General features: G+C 39.2%; 1 protein-coding gene across 2 annotated transcripts in view; it reads right to left on the bottom strand.

Annotated features, from left to right (window-relative positions):
- WDR70 (WD repeat domain 70) overlaps window positions 1-18,868 on the bottom strand; it is a 312,051-nt gene that overhangs the window by 188,380 nt on the left and 104,803 nt on the right. For both annotated transcript variants that reach the window (XM_082650638.1, XM_082650639.1), the window contains one exon: window positions 1,780-1,856. In XM_082650638.1, coding sequence (XP_082506764.1) covers window positions 1,780-1,856 — 77 coding nt within the window. The remainder of the gene's footprint in view (window positions 1-1,779; window positions 1,857-18,868) is intronic.

Here is an 18,868-nt window from a genome sequence, read left to right as displayed (position 1 = left end):
GAGAGGGTGTGGAGAAAAGGGAATCCTCTTGCACTGTTGGTGGGAATGTAAATTGATACAGCCACTATGGAGAACAGTACAGAGGTTCCTTAAAAAACCAAAAATAGAACTACCATACGACCCAGCAATCCCACTACTGGGCATATACCCTGAGAAAACCATAATTCAAAGAGTAATGTACCACAATGTTCACTGCAGCTCTTTTCACAATAGCCAGGACATGGAAGCAACCTAAGTGTCCATCGACAGATGAATGGATGAAGAAGATGTGGCACATATATACAATGGAATATTACTCAGCCATAAAAGGAAACGAAATTGAGTTATTTGTAGTGAGGTGGATGGACTTACAGTCTGTCATAAAGAGTTAAGTAAGTCAGAAAGAGAAAATCAAATACTGTATGCTAACGCATATATATGGAATCTGAAAAAAAAAAAAATGGTACTGATGAACCTAGTTCCAGGGCAGGAATAAAGAGGTAGACATAGAGAATGGACTTGATGACATGGAATGGGGGGGCGAAGCTGGGGTGAAGTGAGAGTAGCATCGACATATATACACTACCAAATGTGAAATAGCTGGCTGTTGAGAAGCAGCAGCGTAGCCCAGGGAGATCTGTTCAGTGCTCTGCAATGACCTAGAGGGGTGGGATAGGGAGGATGCGAGGGAGGATCAAGGGGGAAGGGATATGGGGACATGTGTATGCATATGGCTGATTCGTTTTGTTGTGCAACAGAAACTAACACGGTATTGTGAAACAATTATACTCCAATAAACATCTATTAAAAATAAATAAAATATGTGTTTCACCTAAGTAATATCATCTGTATATTTTCATTTATAAGATTTTTCATTGTAAGTTTCTCTGTAATATTACAAATAACTTATTCTTGCGAACTACTCTTAATACTAAAAATGAATCATGCAATATAACAACTCAGGAAAAAGCTGCTCAAATATTCCCTGTAATACTCTTGAATCCTAAGCCAACAAATATAATGCAAAAGAATCTGAATAGGGACTTCCCTGGTGGGCAGTAGTTAAGAATCCACCTGCCAATGCAGGGTACACAGGTTCGGGCCCTGGTCCGGGAAGATCCTACATTCCACAGAGCAATGAAGCCCGTGCACTACAACTACTGAGCCTGCACTCTATAGAGCCCACGAGCCACAACTACTGAGCCCGCCCACCACAGCTACTGAAGCCCATGCGCCTAGAGCCCGTGCCCCGCAACAAGAGAAGCCACCGCATTGAGAAGTCCTCACACTGCAATGAAGAGTAGGCCCTGCTCGCCGCAACTAGAGAAAACCTGCATGCAACAACAAAGACCCAACACAGCCAAATTAATTAATTAATTTTTTGAAAAAAGAATCTGAATAAACATTAAATCAATTTTTTCAGTTGTTACTTCCAAAAAACCATTTAAAAAACAAATTTATATAAGCTATTAGATTCAGATGGAAATCAGCCTTTACTATAAAAAGTAACAAAGTTTAAAGTCATTTGAGTCCACTTAACAACATCAATCTGATCCATTATGCTCCCTAATAAACACCACTTGAATTTCTTCCAACTGTCATTTCTATAGCTTCCATATTTATTTAAGCAAACCTTATAAGGCCAGCTAAATTCAAGGTAAAGTTGAGAACAAGACTATATAAACATCAGGATTACTAATATTCTATCTCTTACTTTACTGGCAAGATTGCTACAATATAAAGGTTAAAGAAAATACTGAAATATGTGAATGTATTAGATGAATTATCAACAATACTCACGCATCATTTGAGCAAGTCATAAATTCTCCCTTTATTTTGGGATGCCATGAGCCAGTATGAAGCATTGCTGTATGACCCTTAAAAAAAAAAAAAAAGGAAAAAATTCTTTTAAAAATGTAAAAATAAACAAACTGACCAAAAGCTGACACAGTACGCTTAAAAGTAAAACTTTTTAGTCCTCCCCAAGGCACACTATTTTAATTACAAACTGATATTATTGTTATTTCAGTTTTATTTCATAATATGCTTTGTTTATTTCACTTTATTTTAATTTTAATTCACCATGTAACCCCTCCTGCCCAGGAATTAGTACAGTGCTTACATATAACAGGTGCTTAAAAAGAAAGAGTGGGGGAAATGACAACCTCTCTTCAGGAACGAAGTAAAAAGAAAAACCACAATAAGACAATGGGGAAAAAAAATCAGTGGAAAAGAATTAAGGAGAATAGAAAGTACTTACAACTAACCAAGGCAAAAGCAAGAGGATGGGGAAAAAAAAATCCATTCTTTAAAATGTGTCAACAATCTTAATTCTACAATACATCTGTAAGAATAAATATGTGAGAAAATAGAAACATCTTTAAAATGATTCAGGAAGATTAGCCCTACTCAGGATGGAGCATAATACAGAAACACTGCAAATATTTTATTTATTTATTTTTATCTTTATTGGAGTATAATTGCTTTACAATGTTGTGTTAGTTTCTGCTGTACAACAAAGTGACTCAGCTATATGTATATATATATCCCCATATCCCCTCCCTCTTGAGCCTCCCTATCCCACCCCTCTAGATGGTCACAAAGCACCCAGCTGATCTCCCTGTGCTATGCGGCTGCTTCCCATTAGCCATCTATTTTACATTTGGTAGTGTATATATGTCCATGCCACTCTCTCACTTCATCCCAGCTTCCCCTTCCCCCACCGTGTCCTCAAGTCTGTTCTCTACATCTGTATCTTTATTCCTGCCCTGCCAGTAGGTTCATCAGGACCAGTTTTTTAGATTCCATATATGTGCATTAGCATACGGTATTTGTTTTTCTCTTTCTGACTTACTTCACTGTGTGACAGTCTCTAGGTCCATCCACCTCACTACAAATAACTCAATTTAGTTCCTTTTTATGGCTGAGTAGTATTCCACTGTATACATGTGCCACCTCTTCTTTATTCATTCATCTGTTGATGGACGTTTAGGTTGCTTCCATATTCTGGCTATGGTAAATAGTGCTTCAATGAACATTGTGGCATGTATCTTTTTGAAATATGGTTTTCTCAGGGTATATGCCCAGTAGTGGGATTGTTGGGTCATACAGTAGTTCTATTTTTGGTTTTTTAAGGAACCTCCATACTGTTCTCCATAGTGGCTGTACCAATTTACATTCCCACCAACAGTGCAAGAGGGTTCCCTTTTCTCCACACCCTCTCCAGCATTTACTGTTTGTAGATTTTTTGATGATGGCCATTCTGACCAGTGTGAGGTGATACCTCCTTGTGGTTTTGATTTGCATTTCTCTACGGATTAGTGATGCTGAGCATCCTTTCATGTGTTTGTTGGCAATCTGTATGTCTTCTTTGGAGAAATGTCTATTTAGGTCTTCTGCCCTTTTTTTTTAATTTTATTTTTATTTTTTTAACATCTTTATTGGAGTATAATTGCTTTACAATGGTGTGTTAGTTTCTGATTTATAACAAAGTGAATCAGTTATACATATACATATGTTCCCATATCTCCTCCCTCTTAGTCCCCCTCCCTCCCACCCTCCCTATCCCACCCCTCTAGGTGGTCACAAAGCACTGAGCTGATCTCCCTGTGCTATGCGGTTACTTCCCACTAGCTAGCTATTTTACATTTAGTAGTGTATATATGTCCATGCCACTCTCTCCAGTCTCTCACTTCATGCCAGCTTACCCTTCCCCCTCCCCGTGTCCTCAAGTCCATTCTCTAGTAGGTCTGTGCCTTTATTCCCATCCTGCCCGTAACTTCTTCAGAACTACTTTTTTTTTTTTTTAGATTCCATATATATGTGTTAGCATACGGTATTTGTTTTTCTCTTTCTGACTTACTTCACTCTGTATGACAGACTCTAGGTCCATCCACCTCACTACAAATAACTCAATTTCATTTCCTTTTATGGCTGAGTAATATTCCATTGTATATATGTGCCACATCTTCTTTATCCATTCATCTGTTGATGGACACTTAGGTTGCTTCCATGTCCTGGCTATTGTAAATAGAGCTGCAATGAACATTGTGGTACATGACTCTTTTTGAGTTATGGCTTTATCAGGGTGTATGCCCAGTAGTGGAATTGCTGTCTTCCACCCATTTTTGGATTGGGTTGTTTGGATGTTTTTGATATTGAGCTGCATAAGCTACTTGTATATTTTGGAGATTAATCCTTTGTCAGTTGCTTCATTTGCAAATACTTTCTCCCATTCAAAGGGTTGTCTTTTCGTCTTGTTTATGGTTTCCTTTGCTGTGCAAACGTTTTTTTTTGCAATACACGGGCCTCTCACCATTGTGGCCTCTCCCATTATGGAGCACAGGCTCTGGATGCGCAGGCTCAGCGGTCATGGCTCATGGGACCAGCCACTCTGCAGCATGTGGGATCTTCCTGGACCGGGGCACGAACCTGTGTCCCCTGCATCGGCAGGTGGACTCTCACCCACTGCACCACCAGGGAAGCCCTGTGCAAAAGCTTTTAAGTTTCATTAGGTCACATTTGTTTATTTTATTTTTTGTTTCCATTATCTAGGAGGCGGGTCAAAAAGGATCCTGCTGTGATTTATGTCATAGAGTGTTCTGCCTATGTTTTCCTCTAAGAGTTTGATAGTGTCTGGCCTTACATTTAGGTTTTTAATCCATTTTGAGTTTATTTTTGTGTATGGTGTTAGGAAGCATTCTAATTTCATTCTTTTACATGTAGCTGTCCAGCTTTCCCAGCACCACTTATTGAAGAGGCTGAATTTTCTCCTTTGTATATTCTTGCCTCCTTTGTCAAAGATTAAATGACCGTATGTGTGTGGGTTTATCTCTGGGCTTTCCATCCTGTTTCACTGATCTATATTTGTGTTTTTGTGCCAGTACCATACTGTCTTGATTACTGTAGCTTTGTAGTATAGCCTGAAGTCAGGGATCCTGATTCCTCTGGCTCCGCACAAACACTGCAATTAAAACACTGTGATGTTGGTATAAAAACTGACATACATACCAAATCAATCACAGAGTATATATTTCAAACATAAACACACACATACACACACACACACAATTCCCTCCTAGGTAGCAAAGTAAGTTATAGTGGTCTCATACTCTAAGTCAGGTTCAGATGGGGCAGAAAAGAACCTAATATTTTTTAGTATAATAATGACAAGGCCACTTATTCTGAAAGGGTCCAGAATAAAGCTAAACTAAAAGTAGTAAAATGTGCATATTTAAATGACTTAGAAGTAAAATAACTGTAGCTCTCTGGAAAGACTGAATTGGAACTGGAGTACCCACACATGGGCCTGGAGACCCATCTCTAGTCCCAGCTTCTCACAATGCCTCAAATAGTATCTGGCCAACTCCTGACATTCTGTTCATGTTAAAAAGGTACAAATAGGGACCAGAGATCTGGAATCTCTTCCTGCAGTAGGAAAGAATGGACTGAAGTACTGCCTGGAGGGAGTAGATAGGAAGTTTGAGATTCCACTTTCCTCTCCCGAGCTCAAGACTTGTATATTCAACTATCAACTTGATTGACATTTCCATTTGCATGTCATAAGCATTTCAAACATAATAGGCCCAATAGGGAAATCTTGATTCTTACTGCCCATTTTATTTGCAATAAACTTCTTTCCTAGTTGCTAAAGCTACAAACGTGGAAGTAATCCTTAAAGACTCCAATAACCCCTAAACTCTCTTCTCTCTACCCACCCAGATTCAATCCACTAACTAGTCCTGTCAGTTCAACCCAAAACACATCTCAAATCTATCCACTTTTCTCCTTTTTCACTACTACAGCTCTTATATGAACCAACATTATCTCGTGTCTCTACATCAGTTATTATGTACTGTGACAGGCCTGTGACTAGTCTCTCTACTTTTACTCTTGTGTAATGTGCTCCACAAAGCAATCAATAAAATAGAGACACAAATTTAGAGGACAAACATAGGGGCACCAAGGGGGGAAAGTGGGGGGTGGGGGCGGGCGGGGATGAACTGGGAGATTGGGATTGACATATATACGCTAATATGTATAAAATAGATAACAAATAAGAACCTGCTGTATAAAAAAAATAAAATAAAATACAAAAATAAAAAGAATAAAGTTTAAGGTAACCCCCCCCCAAAAAAGCAATCAATATCGTCCTTTAAAAATATACTTCTAAAAACGCCACTGCTTTTTATCCTCCACTGGCCTTCCAACGTCTTTGCACAGTGTACAAAAGCTTACATCTTCCAGCCCCTGCTTTCTTTACAACCTCCCTAACTTTGTGCTCCTTCTTGCCCAGAATGCACACACCTCCCTGGTCTTCTTTCATTTCCTCCCATACATGTGACTCTTTCCCCATATCAGGGCCTTTACACATGCTTTTCCATCTGCTGGAAAGCCCTTTTTCCACTTTTAGGTGACTGGCTTCTTCTCACTCTTTCAATCTCAGCTTACATACTACTTATTCAAATGAGTACTGCCTGGCCCTCTATCTAAGTGAATATGGCCCATTCCGTTCTTCTCTACCAGAGTACCTGTCCATTTCCTGGATAATAGTCACCGTAATTCTATATCTATAGTAGTGCTATATCTATTAACTTCTTATTTGATTCTTGACCCTGTGTTAATGTTTTACATATTCATAAATAAACAAATAAGGATGGGAAAAAACCTAAAACAATATAAACCGAAACAAATGAACCCTACTGTATTTCAAATGAATAACAAATACACTGAAAAAATAAACAGCAGATAGTAACCCAAGTAACTATACACCCCGTAGTGGGTTGAACGGTGCCCCCCCTCAAAAGATATGTCCACGTCCTAATCACTGGAACCTGTGAATGGTCCTTATTTGGAAAAAGAATATTTTCAGATATAATTAAGCATCTCAAGATAAGGTCACTCTGAATTATCTGGGTCAGCCCTAAATTTGATAACAAGTATCCTCAAGTATCCTTGTAAGAGACAGAAGAGGAGAAGACACAAAGAGGAAAGGCTCTGTGAAGATGGAAGCAGAGACTGGAGTTTCACAGCCACAAGGATGCCTAGAGTCACCAAAGGCTAGAAGAGGCGAGGAACAATTCCTCCAGAGCCGTTGCGGGGAGCGTGGCCATGCCAATACCTTGATTTCAGACTTCTGGCCTCCAAAATTGTGGAAGAAAAAATTTCCGTTGTTTTAAGCTACCAAGTGTGTGGTCATCTGTTACAGTAGTCCTAGGAAACTACTAATATATACTCCCAGTCTAAAGACCAAAAGAACGGTAAATAAATACTGCATTCCAGTTAATATGTCTGCGTCGTTTTTTGCAATGGTATGCGTTAACAATTCGGAAACTGCTTTCAATACAATGAAGATTTAAACAATATTTGAGGAAATATATTGAAGATAATGGGAGTCGAGTTTCTCACCGTTGGAGAAGGGAGTTACTAAAGTGGAAAAGGGGAAGACTAGAACGAACTTTGTGGTGTTTGAAACTGGGGATATCAATATGAACTCATGGTTTTTAATAGGTAGATGTAAATTTAAGGGTAAATGTACATTTGTAAATTATTCTCTAGCTTTATATGCTGCAAATGTCTAGAAACAATGACACCTCAGCAAACATAGCACAGATATCCTGGTTTCTAAATATCGTTCTCCACTAAAGGAACCAGGGCTCCTTGGAGAAATGATTGTTTTGGGAGCTGAGGTAGGAAAAGTACAAGATGAACACAGAATATTTGGTTATGTTAAAATAATAAGAAAGTGTTGCAAAAATGACAGGGATATGCTAAAAACGATAAAATGCAGGTTGGAGAGGCTTCCACCAGCTAAACCTGGGACAATTAGGGCATCAAAATAAATAAAGTAATGGATTATAAACCACTGACTAAAATAAGAACCCTTGAATGCATATTAATATAATAAAGAAGTAAATAAGAGAAAGCTCTTCCTTACAGAATACTAATAAATATAAGATAAATTATAGAGTTAGAAAAATCATCAGTTTGCAATCATGACAGTAATACCTGATTCAGACAAGAACCATCAACGGATGCTAAAACTAATGGAGGAAAGTCTGGTAACACACAGGGTAATTGCATGGTCTCAAAATCTCCCTGCAAATGGCTTAATAATGACAAAGAGATAATGGTAACTTTATAGTGAAGAAGAAATCTGGTAGGCTCCATCTTAACAAGTGATCCAAGTTTACATCATCAATACTGGGATGCAACTGACATCATGTACTTTCTGATATGAGGAAGTGAGGGTACAATATCATTTGTGGGTCAATCTTTCTAGAAATGCATACCTGACTCTAATTATGAAAAAAAAACAGGCAAAATCAAATTCTACATTTTACAAAACAACTGGCTTACAGTCTTCAAAAATATCAAAGTGAAAAAGGGGCAGGGGAGCAGAGGAACTATTCCGAATTAAAGGAGACAAAAAGGCATGATGATTGAACTGGTGAGAAAATAATTAGGGACAAGATCATTAAGATAACTGATGAAACTACTGACTATGGATTAAACAGTATTTTATCAACATTAAATTCATGGTTATATAAAAAAATGTAATGTTATTAGGAACACCACACTAAAGAATTTAAGAGCAAAGGAGCATGATGTTTGCAACTTGTTTTCAAAAGCTGGGGGAAATTAAACACACATACATAATTTTTATGTATGTGCGTATACATATGCGTGTGAGTGTATGGGGGGTATATAAGTGAGGTGGGAGGAAAGGAGGGAGAGTGTATATTAGTCGAGGGAGGAAGGGAGGAAGAGATGAGGGGGAGATAAAGCAATGGGGTGAAATGTTAGCAATTGGTAAATCTGAAAAAGGGGTATAAAGAAGCTGTGTACTGATTTTACAACTTTTCTGTAAATTTGAAATTACATGAAAATAAATACTTTAAAAAATATATTCTGGCTGCTCTGTGAAGAAAAGTCTGCTGCAAAAACAAAATAGGAATTAAGAGGGTCAACTGGGAAGATATTGATGTGGTTCATGTGAAAATTGACAGTGGCCTGGACTAGGGAACAGCAAAAAAGTGTTCAGAAGTGAGAAGATTTGGGATACATTTTAAAGACAGAGACAATAGGATTCCCTAAAGAATTGGATCTGGGCTATAATAACAGATGAAGCCAATGCCTGTGATCTGAGCAACTGTGTGAATGGGGTGACTGTATAAATACGTGTCATTCTTTCTGGCCATGGAGAACATGAACCTCATTCTGTGTTTAGGGAATTCACCCCAAAAATGACTCTTCGTAGAAGACAGAGGCTACCACTCATAGAGAAGCAAAAAGTCAGGTGCCAACTTTGCCAGCCTCCCTTACAGATACGACACAGGAAATGCAATTGAGCTCCAGCCACAACATTCATTTTGAGCTGTGGCTCAAAGACAATGAGGAGACCCTCTTTCTATCTCAGTCCATTCAGGCTGCTACAACAAAAATACCATAAACTGAGTGGCTTATAAACATCAAACATTTATTTCTCATAGTGCTGGAGGCTGGGAAGTTCAAGATCAAGGCAGTTTTAGTGTCCGAACTTCCTAATTCACAGATGCGGTCTTTCTGCTATAACCGCACATGGTGAAGGGGAAAGAGAAGTTTCTCTGTCCACTTTCATAAGAGCACTAAACCCATTCATGAGAGTCCTGCCTTCATGACCTAATCACTACCTAAAGGCACCACCTCCTAGTAACATCACGTTGGGGTTAGGATTTCAACATATGAACTTGGGGGAGACACAACATTCAGACCTGAGGACTCTCCTTCAGGACAGCAGTACTGCATCTCCTGCAAGACAGAGTTCCCTGCTCTTCAGTAGCAGTGGTACAAGCTGTGACATTCAATGTCTGGCAGTGGCCCTCACGATTTTATCAGCAAACCAGGTTTGTAGCGTGGTTTGGGGGCACTGTTCCTGCATTTCACATCAAGTGTCATTCACCCCTTCCAGCATTCTCATTACACATAAATCAAGTAGAGTAAGCTTCTGCTGCAAGAACAGGTACTGAAATCCTCACTCATAATTTTTATCAGGCAACTGCAGTGAATTAAAATATATTTTGCAGGAGGTTCCAGTTTCACTCCAGATGGAATATACACATTCCATCCTATCACTCCATCTGATTACAATAAGTTCTGAACAAAATTTTAAAAGTTACTGCCAGAAGACACTGAATAGTAGATAAGATCAAGCAAAAAGGATACAGAACCCAGGTCCCAAGGAGCAGTGAGGTGATGAGTTTCCTGGGGGGATGTTTTCTGCCTTCTCACTTCCCAACATAGGCTCTGGGGCAGCCCACATTGACAACTGAGAGCAAGAGCAGACAGACGGGGTTCCAAGAAAAGGCTGCAATCTCCAGAGGGTAGGCGTGGTGGGTAGGGAGAGTAGTGAAGGACCTGGGAGACAAAGCTCTTGTGACCTGACCTACCCTATGCCAGGCAAGCACAAGGAACAAAGCTGCCGGTCTCCCCTCAGTGCTGGTACCAGACATGGAAGTAGCCTTTACAGGCCAAAGAACTACTGACTGCCTCCTTTTCACACCAGGCAAGCAGTGGCTCTGAGGTGGCCCTTCTCATCCTCCCAACCAGCTGCAGTGGTCCTGTGAGGCGATCACAGCAGATGACTGCCAGCAACAAAACAGTAACTGCCCTCTCCCTGGTGACAGGAGAAGCCCTTCGGGGAGGATATCTGTTGGCTCTCCTGACCTTACACCAGGGAAAGGCCAGCACCAAAGAGGCAAGGTGTCTCCTCTCCGACCCAAAAGCAGCAAGGACAGCAACCTCAATGGGGTAGAACACTTTTGATGTTCCATGCCCTCTACTAGGCCAACATTAGCAACAAAGTAAGCCTAAGCCTTCCAACCATACAGTAGCATTTGTAGGACAGAAACCTTCTGATACTCTATGCTTTACATTGGGATAATGCCAACACAGACTAGCAGCACTCTCTTTTCCCACCAACTCATAGAAGCAGCTGCTGAGGGGTAGGTAAAACTTGATTTCCCCATCCCATTCCAGCTTTGCCCAGAGGCATACCCAGTTATAGGAACTGCTACATAGCACAAAAAGAGTAAGTCTCTGGTTTTCCAGCAAGAACACCAGAACAGAAAACTCCTGAAAACAGAGGGTAAAGGGAAAATTATGGGCTTAAGGAATATGAAAGCTAGAGAAAAATAGCATCTAAATCTGTACAAAAAGTCCTGAGCTCACTCCTGAGGTACATATATGTAAAACCTGTCAGAATCAACTGAAGAAAAGCACTGAGATCTCAAGATGGTGCAGACTACCATCAAGGTTCCACACAGACTCCTGGGTAACACACACATGAGACAAACCAGAACAGCATACAAAGGCATAAAGGCTTTGGAAATTAAACCAATACTGGAAGTAAAAACAGCTCACAGAAGTCAGGTCAGGACATACAGTCTAAAACTAATCAGACTGACCGTCAGTTTAAAAGAAACCACATATTCACATAAGCAAAAAAACACTCTAGCATTCTCCAGAAGTTTAGACAGGAGTCAGAATCTCATAACACAGTATTCAAAGTGTCAAGGATACAATCCAAAATTTAACATACAAAGAACCAGGAAAATCTAACCAGCTCTCAAGAAATAAGACAAAAGATGCCAACCACAAGATGACCCAAATGTTAGAATTCTCAGAAAATTACTTTAAATCAGTGTTTACAATCATGATACAAAAAGGGAAAGCAAACACTTTTGAAACAAATACAAAGATAGACATGCTCAGCAAAGAAACACAGACTAATTTTTTAAAATGGTTGTACTGAAAAATAATGGAAATTAAAAATTCACTGGAGGGGCCCAAGAGTAGAATGGATACGTCAGAGGACAGAGTCAGTGAACTTGAAGACAGGTCAATAGAAATAATTCAATCTAAACCATAGGAAGAAAAAGGAATAGGGGAAAAATGAGCAGAGACAATAATATTAGACAATATCAAAAGATTTAGTATTCATGTTATATAAGATTCAGAAAGAAGAGATAGGTGCAAAAAATTTTTGAAGAAATAATGGCTAAAAATTTCCCCAAAGTGGTGAAAAATGTAAACTTACAGATCTAAGAACCTCAGTGAATGCCAAACAAAATGAACTGAAAACAAAAAACAAACTAATGAAAGCCAGAAGACAGTGGAACAATACTTTTAAAGCAATGAGAGAAAAATACTGTCAAGTTAAATGTACAGAAAATGTACTTCAGGAGTGAAGGTGAAATAAAGACATTCTAAGATGAAAGAAAACTAAGAGAACTAATTCACATGGAAAATAAAATAACAAAAAATTTCAAGAATCATTTTATTATTTCAAGATTATTTATTATTTTTTATTCTTATTATTTTATTATTTCAAAAAATATTAATTTAAGAATAATCATGAGGACCTTCCTGGTGGTGCAGTGGTTAAGAATCCGCCTGCCAACGCAGGGGACACGGTTTCGAGCCCTGCTCCGGGAAGATCCCACATGCCACAAAGCAACTAAGCCCATGTGCCACAACTACTGAGCCTGTGCTCTAGAGCCCGCGAGCCACAACTACTGAGCCCACGTGCCACAACTACTGAAGCTCGCGTGCCTAGAGCCCGTGCTCTGCAACCAGAGAAGCCACTGCAGTGAGAAGCCCATGCACCGCAATGAAGAGTAGCCCCCCACTTGCCGCAACTAGAGAAAGCCTGCACGCAGCAATGAAGACCAAATGCAGCCAAAAATAAATTAATTAATTTTAAAAAATAATCATGAAAAGAAGGAACAAAGTTGAAGGATTCACAATTTCAAAATTATCTACATGCCAATGTTAATAGCAGCTTTATTCATGAAGCTTTGTAGGTAAAACATGTTTTGCCAATGGAACAGATGTGCAGTGAGAGGGAAAGGGGGCAGTAAAGAAGACGTTTCAAGGAGAGAATAATCAACTGTGTCAGACACTGCTGAGAGTTACAGTATTATGAGAACTGACCACCAGATATGAATGGCATGATGGGTGGGCGCCATGAACAGATAAGTGAGTTAGGTTCCCCTCAATTCTGTGCACCTAAGGTACTAAAAGATAGTAATTAAACTGGCTCATAGAGTAAAATCATAGGACTGTCAGGGATCCCATTAAGCTCTTTCCGAAATAGAAATTTGCCAGTCTTTGCTTATTTAAGAAAAAAAAAAGAATTTCTAATACCAAGCAGTAAATAGGTACCTGATCTAGTTTCACCCCATTAAATATCTGCCTCTGGGAAAACAGCTCATGACTTGCAACAGAAAGAACACCCCAATAATCCCAAGATATGCCCTACCTTCAAGGACCTAGATCCTAAACTGCCTTGGCTTCCTCAATCTTGCACACTACTCCACACCTTCATTCTCCCACTCTGCTTAGCTCAGCTCCACCTCCACTGACATCTCCGCCTGGCCTCTTAATCTAATGTGGAGCCTGCTTACCTCCCAGTCAGTTCCTAGTTTACCATCTTCCTCTCCCACTCCCAGACTCAGGGATTCACCCATTCTCAGCACAATGGGTGCTGCTCAGTCCAGTTCTTAGAATCCCACTTACTATGCTTTGACATAACAACAACCCCAAAACTGACCCAGCCCATACAGGTCTTGAAGGCAGGCTCCAGAAAACAGGTCTTCTACTGATATTTGTTGACTAGAGTTGAAATAGCATCTTGAAATATAAAGGATAGTTCTAAGAGGACCAAAAGAAGATGATCCTTATGACATAGAACACTATGATAAAAGGTGGTCACCTTAGTTGTTGAATACACAGAATATGAACACAAATAGTAAGTTAAACTGAAGAAATCTAAAAGACTATGAATGTTTCTTGTTTGTAAAGACAAGAGTATGACAAAGGCAATGGGAATGTTAAGCACCCTTGTGTTAAAACAGTGACGAAAGTTAGTCATAACAAAAAATGAAGTTCAACTAAGGATTCTTAAATGGAACTAAACAGATTCAGTACCAAGGCTAACATTAGTGGAAAAATTTTTAAAGTGACACCTATTAAAGAAGAGTCGGTGACTAAAACACTTTTTCATCAAATAAACTAGGTTTTCTCTCTTTCTCCTTTATCTAAACATAGGCAGGCGCCCCTGGAAAAAAAAACTTGTTTCCCTCATTTATTTAACAGCCTTAACTGGAAAGAGCCTAGTAGAAAGAATGAAACATCCATTAGTTTCTCATAATATGCTAAACTTTGCATACAGAGAGGACATTATCAAACCATGACGACTATTGGTTTCTTCTAACACACGCGCGCGCGCACACACACAGAGAGGTGTGCTGATCAGTACTTGTCCGTCCATACCCCCGCGGCAGCCTCATGACAAACGCTGTAAAACAGCCGCCTCGCCACAGCACCATTTGTACTCACTGAATGAAGTGAGGCTCTGTGACCCACAAAAATGAAAGTACCCATGTCTTTGGCATATGGTGAGCTAACTAACAGAAACAACTCCTATGAAGAGATGAAATGCATCAGGGAATATACCTTGAGCTTTAATCCAAAAGTTCTTCTTAACCAAAGTCTATTCATGGGCTTTCAGGAATCACCAAACTTTCTGAAGTTGCCAGCAAGATCTTCTGTCGGTATATTTTGCTGGAGAAAACGTTCATAGCTTGATTTTGGGAGGTGGCAAACTTCTTCTCTAATGGACTACATAGTAACTATTTTAGGCTTTCTGGGCCACATGGTCATTGAGGCAACTACCCAAATTCTACCACTGTAAGTACAAAAGCAGTCATGGACAATAGTAAATGAATGGGCATGGCTGTGTTTCAGTAAAACTTTTATTTACAAAACACAGGTTGCAGGCTGGATTTGGACCACAGGCTATATCCTGCTGACCCCTGTTGTAATCCATCACACTCTTAGTAATTTACTTCTAGGAATCAAGGACTCTGAAGTCCAAATCTTTCTAATTCCTGAGCAATTTTAAAATCCATTTGAAGATATCAAAGAGATCGATTCATTCTTCTTTGATCTACTCAACTCCAACGACCTCTTCTAAGATACTTCAGCAGCCCCAACTATGGCTAACTCTGTCCACAGATGGTTCCTTTTCTGAAATCAAGAACTTTCTTTTCAACATCCTAAATTTCAACCAATCACTCAGTGTAAACCTGAGTGTCCTTTTGCTGTACTTATAATGCACAACTTTTGTTATGGAATAACCCCCTCCTCATCATCACTGTACTACATTCAAACACCTCGGGCTCATGAATAGACTCAGGGATATCATACAAATATGCCAAATGACTATCTACAAATTTAGATTTGGTGGTCATTAATGCTCCCACAACTCTTCCAGCAATTTTCCTCTCACACCATCAATAGCTATTCTAAGCCTTCACTGTCCTACATAAGGCCTCATCCCAACACCTCCTAACACAAAACTAGGAAATGACCCTGTGACTACATGGTGATACCTTCAACTGCCTATCTAAGGCTCACCACCTATAAACGTACCTGCACATGAGCCCATCCTTATCCCTCCATTCCCAGTGTAAATAAATTCCCTCCTCCCACTCAAAGCTAATTCCTGCTCTTATGTCTGATCTCTATCACTACCACCTCCTCAGGGACTTTCATAATTACTTAGTATGTTTGGTATTTGCAGAACCGTGTTAGTTTTCTATTGCTGTGTAACAAATTACCACCAACTTAGGGGTTTAAAACAACTCCAATTTATTAGCTAACAGTTTGGGGGGTTAGAAGTCCAGTCCCAATCCAGAAGTCTGAATTTTCTGCTCAGGGTCTCATAGGCTAAAATCAGGATGTCGGTAGGGCTTCCTTCTGGAGGCTCTGGGGAAGCATTTGTTTCCAAGTTCATTCAGGTTGCTGGCAGAATCCAACTTCCTGTGGGTGCAGGACTAAGATGCCTATTTCATTGTATCTGTCAGCTGGGGGCTGCTCTCAGCATCTAGAGGCTGTGTCCTTGCCACATGGATTCCTTCACCTTCAAAGCCAGCAAATGAAAACCTTTCTCTTGTTGAATCTGAATTAGGCAAAGCCATGCCCCAAAATCTTTGCAAAAACAATCTCTTCTTGACATATACACACTACCATATATAAAATAGATAACTAATAAGGACCTACTATATAACCCAGGGAACTCTACTCAATACTCTGTAATGGCCTGTATGGGAAAATAATCTAAAAAAGAGAGGATATATGTATATGTGCAACTGATTCACTTTGCTGTACACCTGAAACTAACACATTGTAAGTCAACTATACTCCAATAAAAATTAAAAAAAAAAAAAGAACACGGGAAAAAGAAATCCCTTCTTTAACCATAGCCCTTGCTGAAATGGCTAAGAAATAACCTCCTTAAGCTTCCTAGAGGTCACCTGGTTTGTTTGAGAAAATCTGTGAGGCACACGCTTCATTTCTTGAAAGAGTCTTTAGTGTGACTGAATATTCTGACCTTTTGATCTTTCTGAGGTTTTGGCAAAAGGTTATATAGCCACACCCTGGGCTTTTTCCTCTATGCCACACTTTCAGAAGCAATTTCTTCATTTTAACATTCTTTGCCATCTGGATAGGTTCAAAATTAACTAAATCATCTAGTACTCATTTCTTTTTAACAAGACTTCTCTCAGTTTACCTTTTTGCTCTCATATTTTATTATAAGTAGCAAGAAGAAACCAGGCGGTACTTTCAACATTTTGCTTGGAAATCTCCTTGGCTATAGCTATGCACCCAACTTCATCACTCAGGTTCTGCTTGCATCTTCAAAGCCTTGAACAGAGAATCACCCTTGAGTCAAATCCCTCGAATTTTAAAATCCTTTTTGCCAGGGACAGCCCAATCCCTTTTAAGGGCTCATCTGATTAGGCAGGATGCACTGAAGATAATTTTCCTTTCTTAAAGACAACTGTGCCAGACAATATAACCTCATCACAGAAGTATCTCATCATAGTCATTGGTCACATCCACACCCAAGGGGAGGGGCAGGGAATCTTGGGTGCCTTCTTAGAATTCTTCCTACAAGGACTGTGTGTGTAGCAATTCTGAAATTACTTTCTATGGACTATACCACTGAAGAAATGAGAAAATATACTGGTGATGCTGGAGGCCAAGTTTCTCACTGGAGAAGTGAAATACGAATATGGAATGGGGAAAGGCTAGGAAGTTGGATTAGAATTAGATATATCAGGGTGAACCCATGATTTTTTAATATACTTTGTTTATTTTTTGATTGGTTGGTTTATCCTCCCAGCCCCAGCTCTGTCTTCTGAAATTGTCTAGAAGCATTAACACCTCAGCAGCAATGAACATATCCAGTGCCCAGATGTTGATTTGTAAATAGAATTCTCTATTCAAAAGAGCCATGGAATGCTAGAGAAATCGGAACAGAAAAGTACAAGGTGAGCCAGGAACTTTTGTTGTGCCAGAATGTAAGAAAGTACCCCCCAAATGATGGGGATATGTCAAAAGGATAGAAACCAGTGTTATGGGGTTTCTATTAGATAAAAAGCTCTGGAAATATTCAGAAACTGCAAAGAAACACAATGTACTTTAAATCACTGCATTTTTTAGAGTTTATATTTGCAGTTAAAACCATCAGTTACAAATGCTTAAGGAAATAAAAATATACCTAGAATTCACAGTTTACAATATTTTACTCCTAAGAAACAATATTTACCATTAAAAGGACATGACTAAAATATTTCATCTCCAAATACGGGCAATTTTCTCGAGTGGCTGGATATCAGAATAACTACACGTACTATTCAAATATAAATACAGCATCTGAAAATACCTTTTCCCCAGAATTCCTTATAAAGCTTCTAATCTCCATAATTAAAGTATACTCACAGAGAGATGGCCCACTAAAATATTCAAGAATTCTGGTGTCCCCTGAGCCTGTCCCCTCCCACTTTAGCCAAGTAATTATGAAATAAATGGCACAGAACTGTTTTAATGTTGAAAAAGAAAAAGGCTGAAGGCAAACTATGTGTCTAAGAGTTTAAAGTAATAGAGAAAAACACTCTCTGGGACTTCCCTGGCGGTCCAGTGGTTAAGACTCCGCACTTGCACTGCAGGGGGCGCAGGTTTGATCCGTGGTAGAGAACTAAGATCCCACATGCCGCAGGGCGCGGTCAAAAAGAAAGAACAGATAAAAAGAAAAACATTCTCTGATTGGAAGTAATGTACTAACATTCTCGTTTAGAATAAGTAAGTTTAGATGACAATATAACTACAGTTTTTAAAGCATGCTTTTGAATGGTTTAAGGGTTGATTCCTGTTTATCCTTGTCCTACTTTCCTAATGACTTAAATCTGAAGAAGTAAGGTCCCATTTTCCCAGATAATATAACCAATAAATCCCACGAACCCCAGATCAGTGACCTTCATATTTTAAAGACACAGCAGAACCTGATTTTCAAAGGCTATCTTATAGAGAACTCCAACACATAAAACAGACAAAATTGGACCTTCTCTGGCCGAAGGAGGAGGCCTGCTGCCCCTCACTCACACTCTAAGGCCTCTCATTCCACCCCACTACAGGCCCTGAGGCACTGGCATACAATCCCAAGACTGCAGAACATGTAAAATGTGGCTCCAAACAATAAATGATGTAAAGGTTCCGGTGTGATCAGAAAAAATGTTTTTCAGATGCATAAAGGAAAAAATACAGAAACGGACATCTTAATAGTGATTATATTTGGGTAGTAGAGTTATAAGTATTTTTTCTTTTTTTATTTTCCAAATTTTTAATAGTCAATAAGAATTAGTTAGAAACCCAATAAACTATTTTTAAAAGGTATAAATATGAATACTCTCCCTGTAATGTAATGCATTGTGTTGCAGTATGCAACAGAAAAAAAAATTCTGTACCACTATAGGTACACATTAAAAAGAAATATACACATACA

The sequence above is a fragment of the Grampus griseus genome (assembly GCF_964374135.1).
Source record: "Grampus griseus genome assembly, chromosome: 3".
Taxonomy (NCBI): Eukaryota; Metazoa; Chordata; class Mammalia; order Artiodactyla; family Delphinidae; genus Grampus; species Grampus griseus.
The sequence above is the reverse complement of the archived record's forward strand: the minus strand, read 5'-3'. Positions and strand labels throughout refer to the sequence as shown.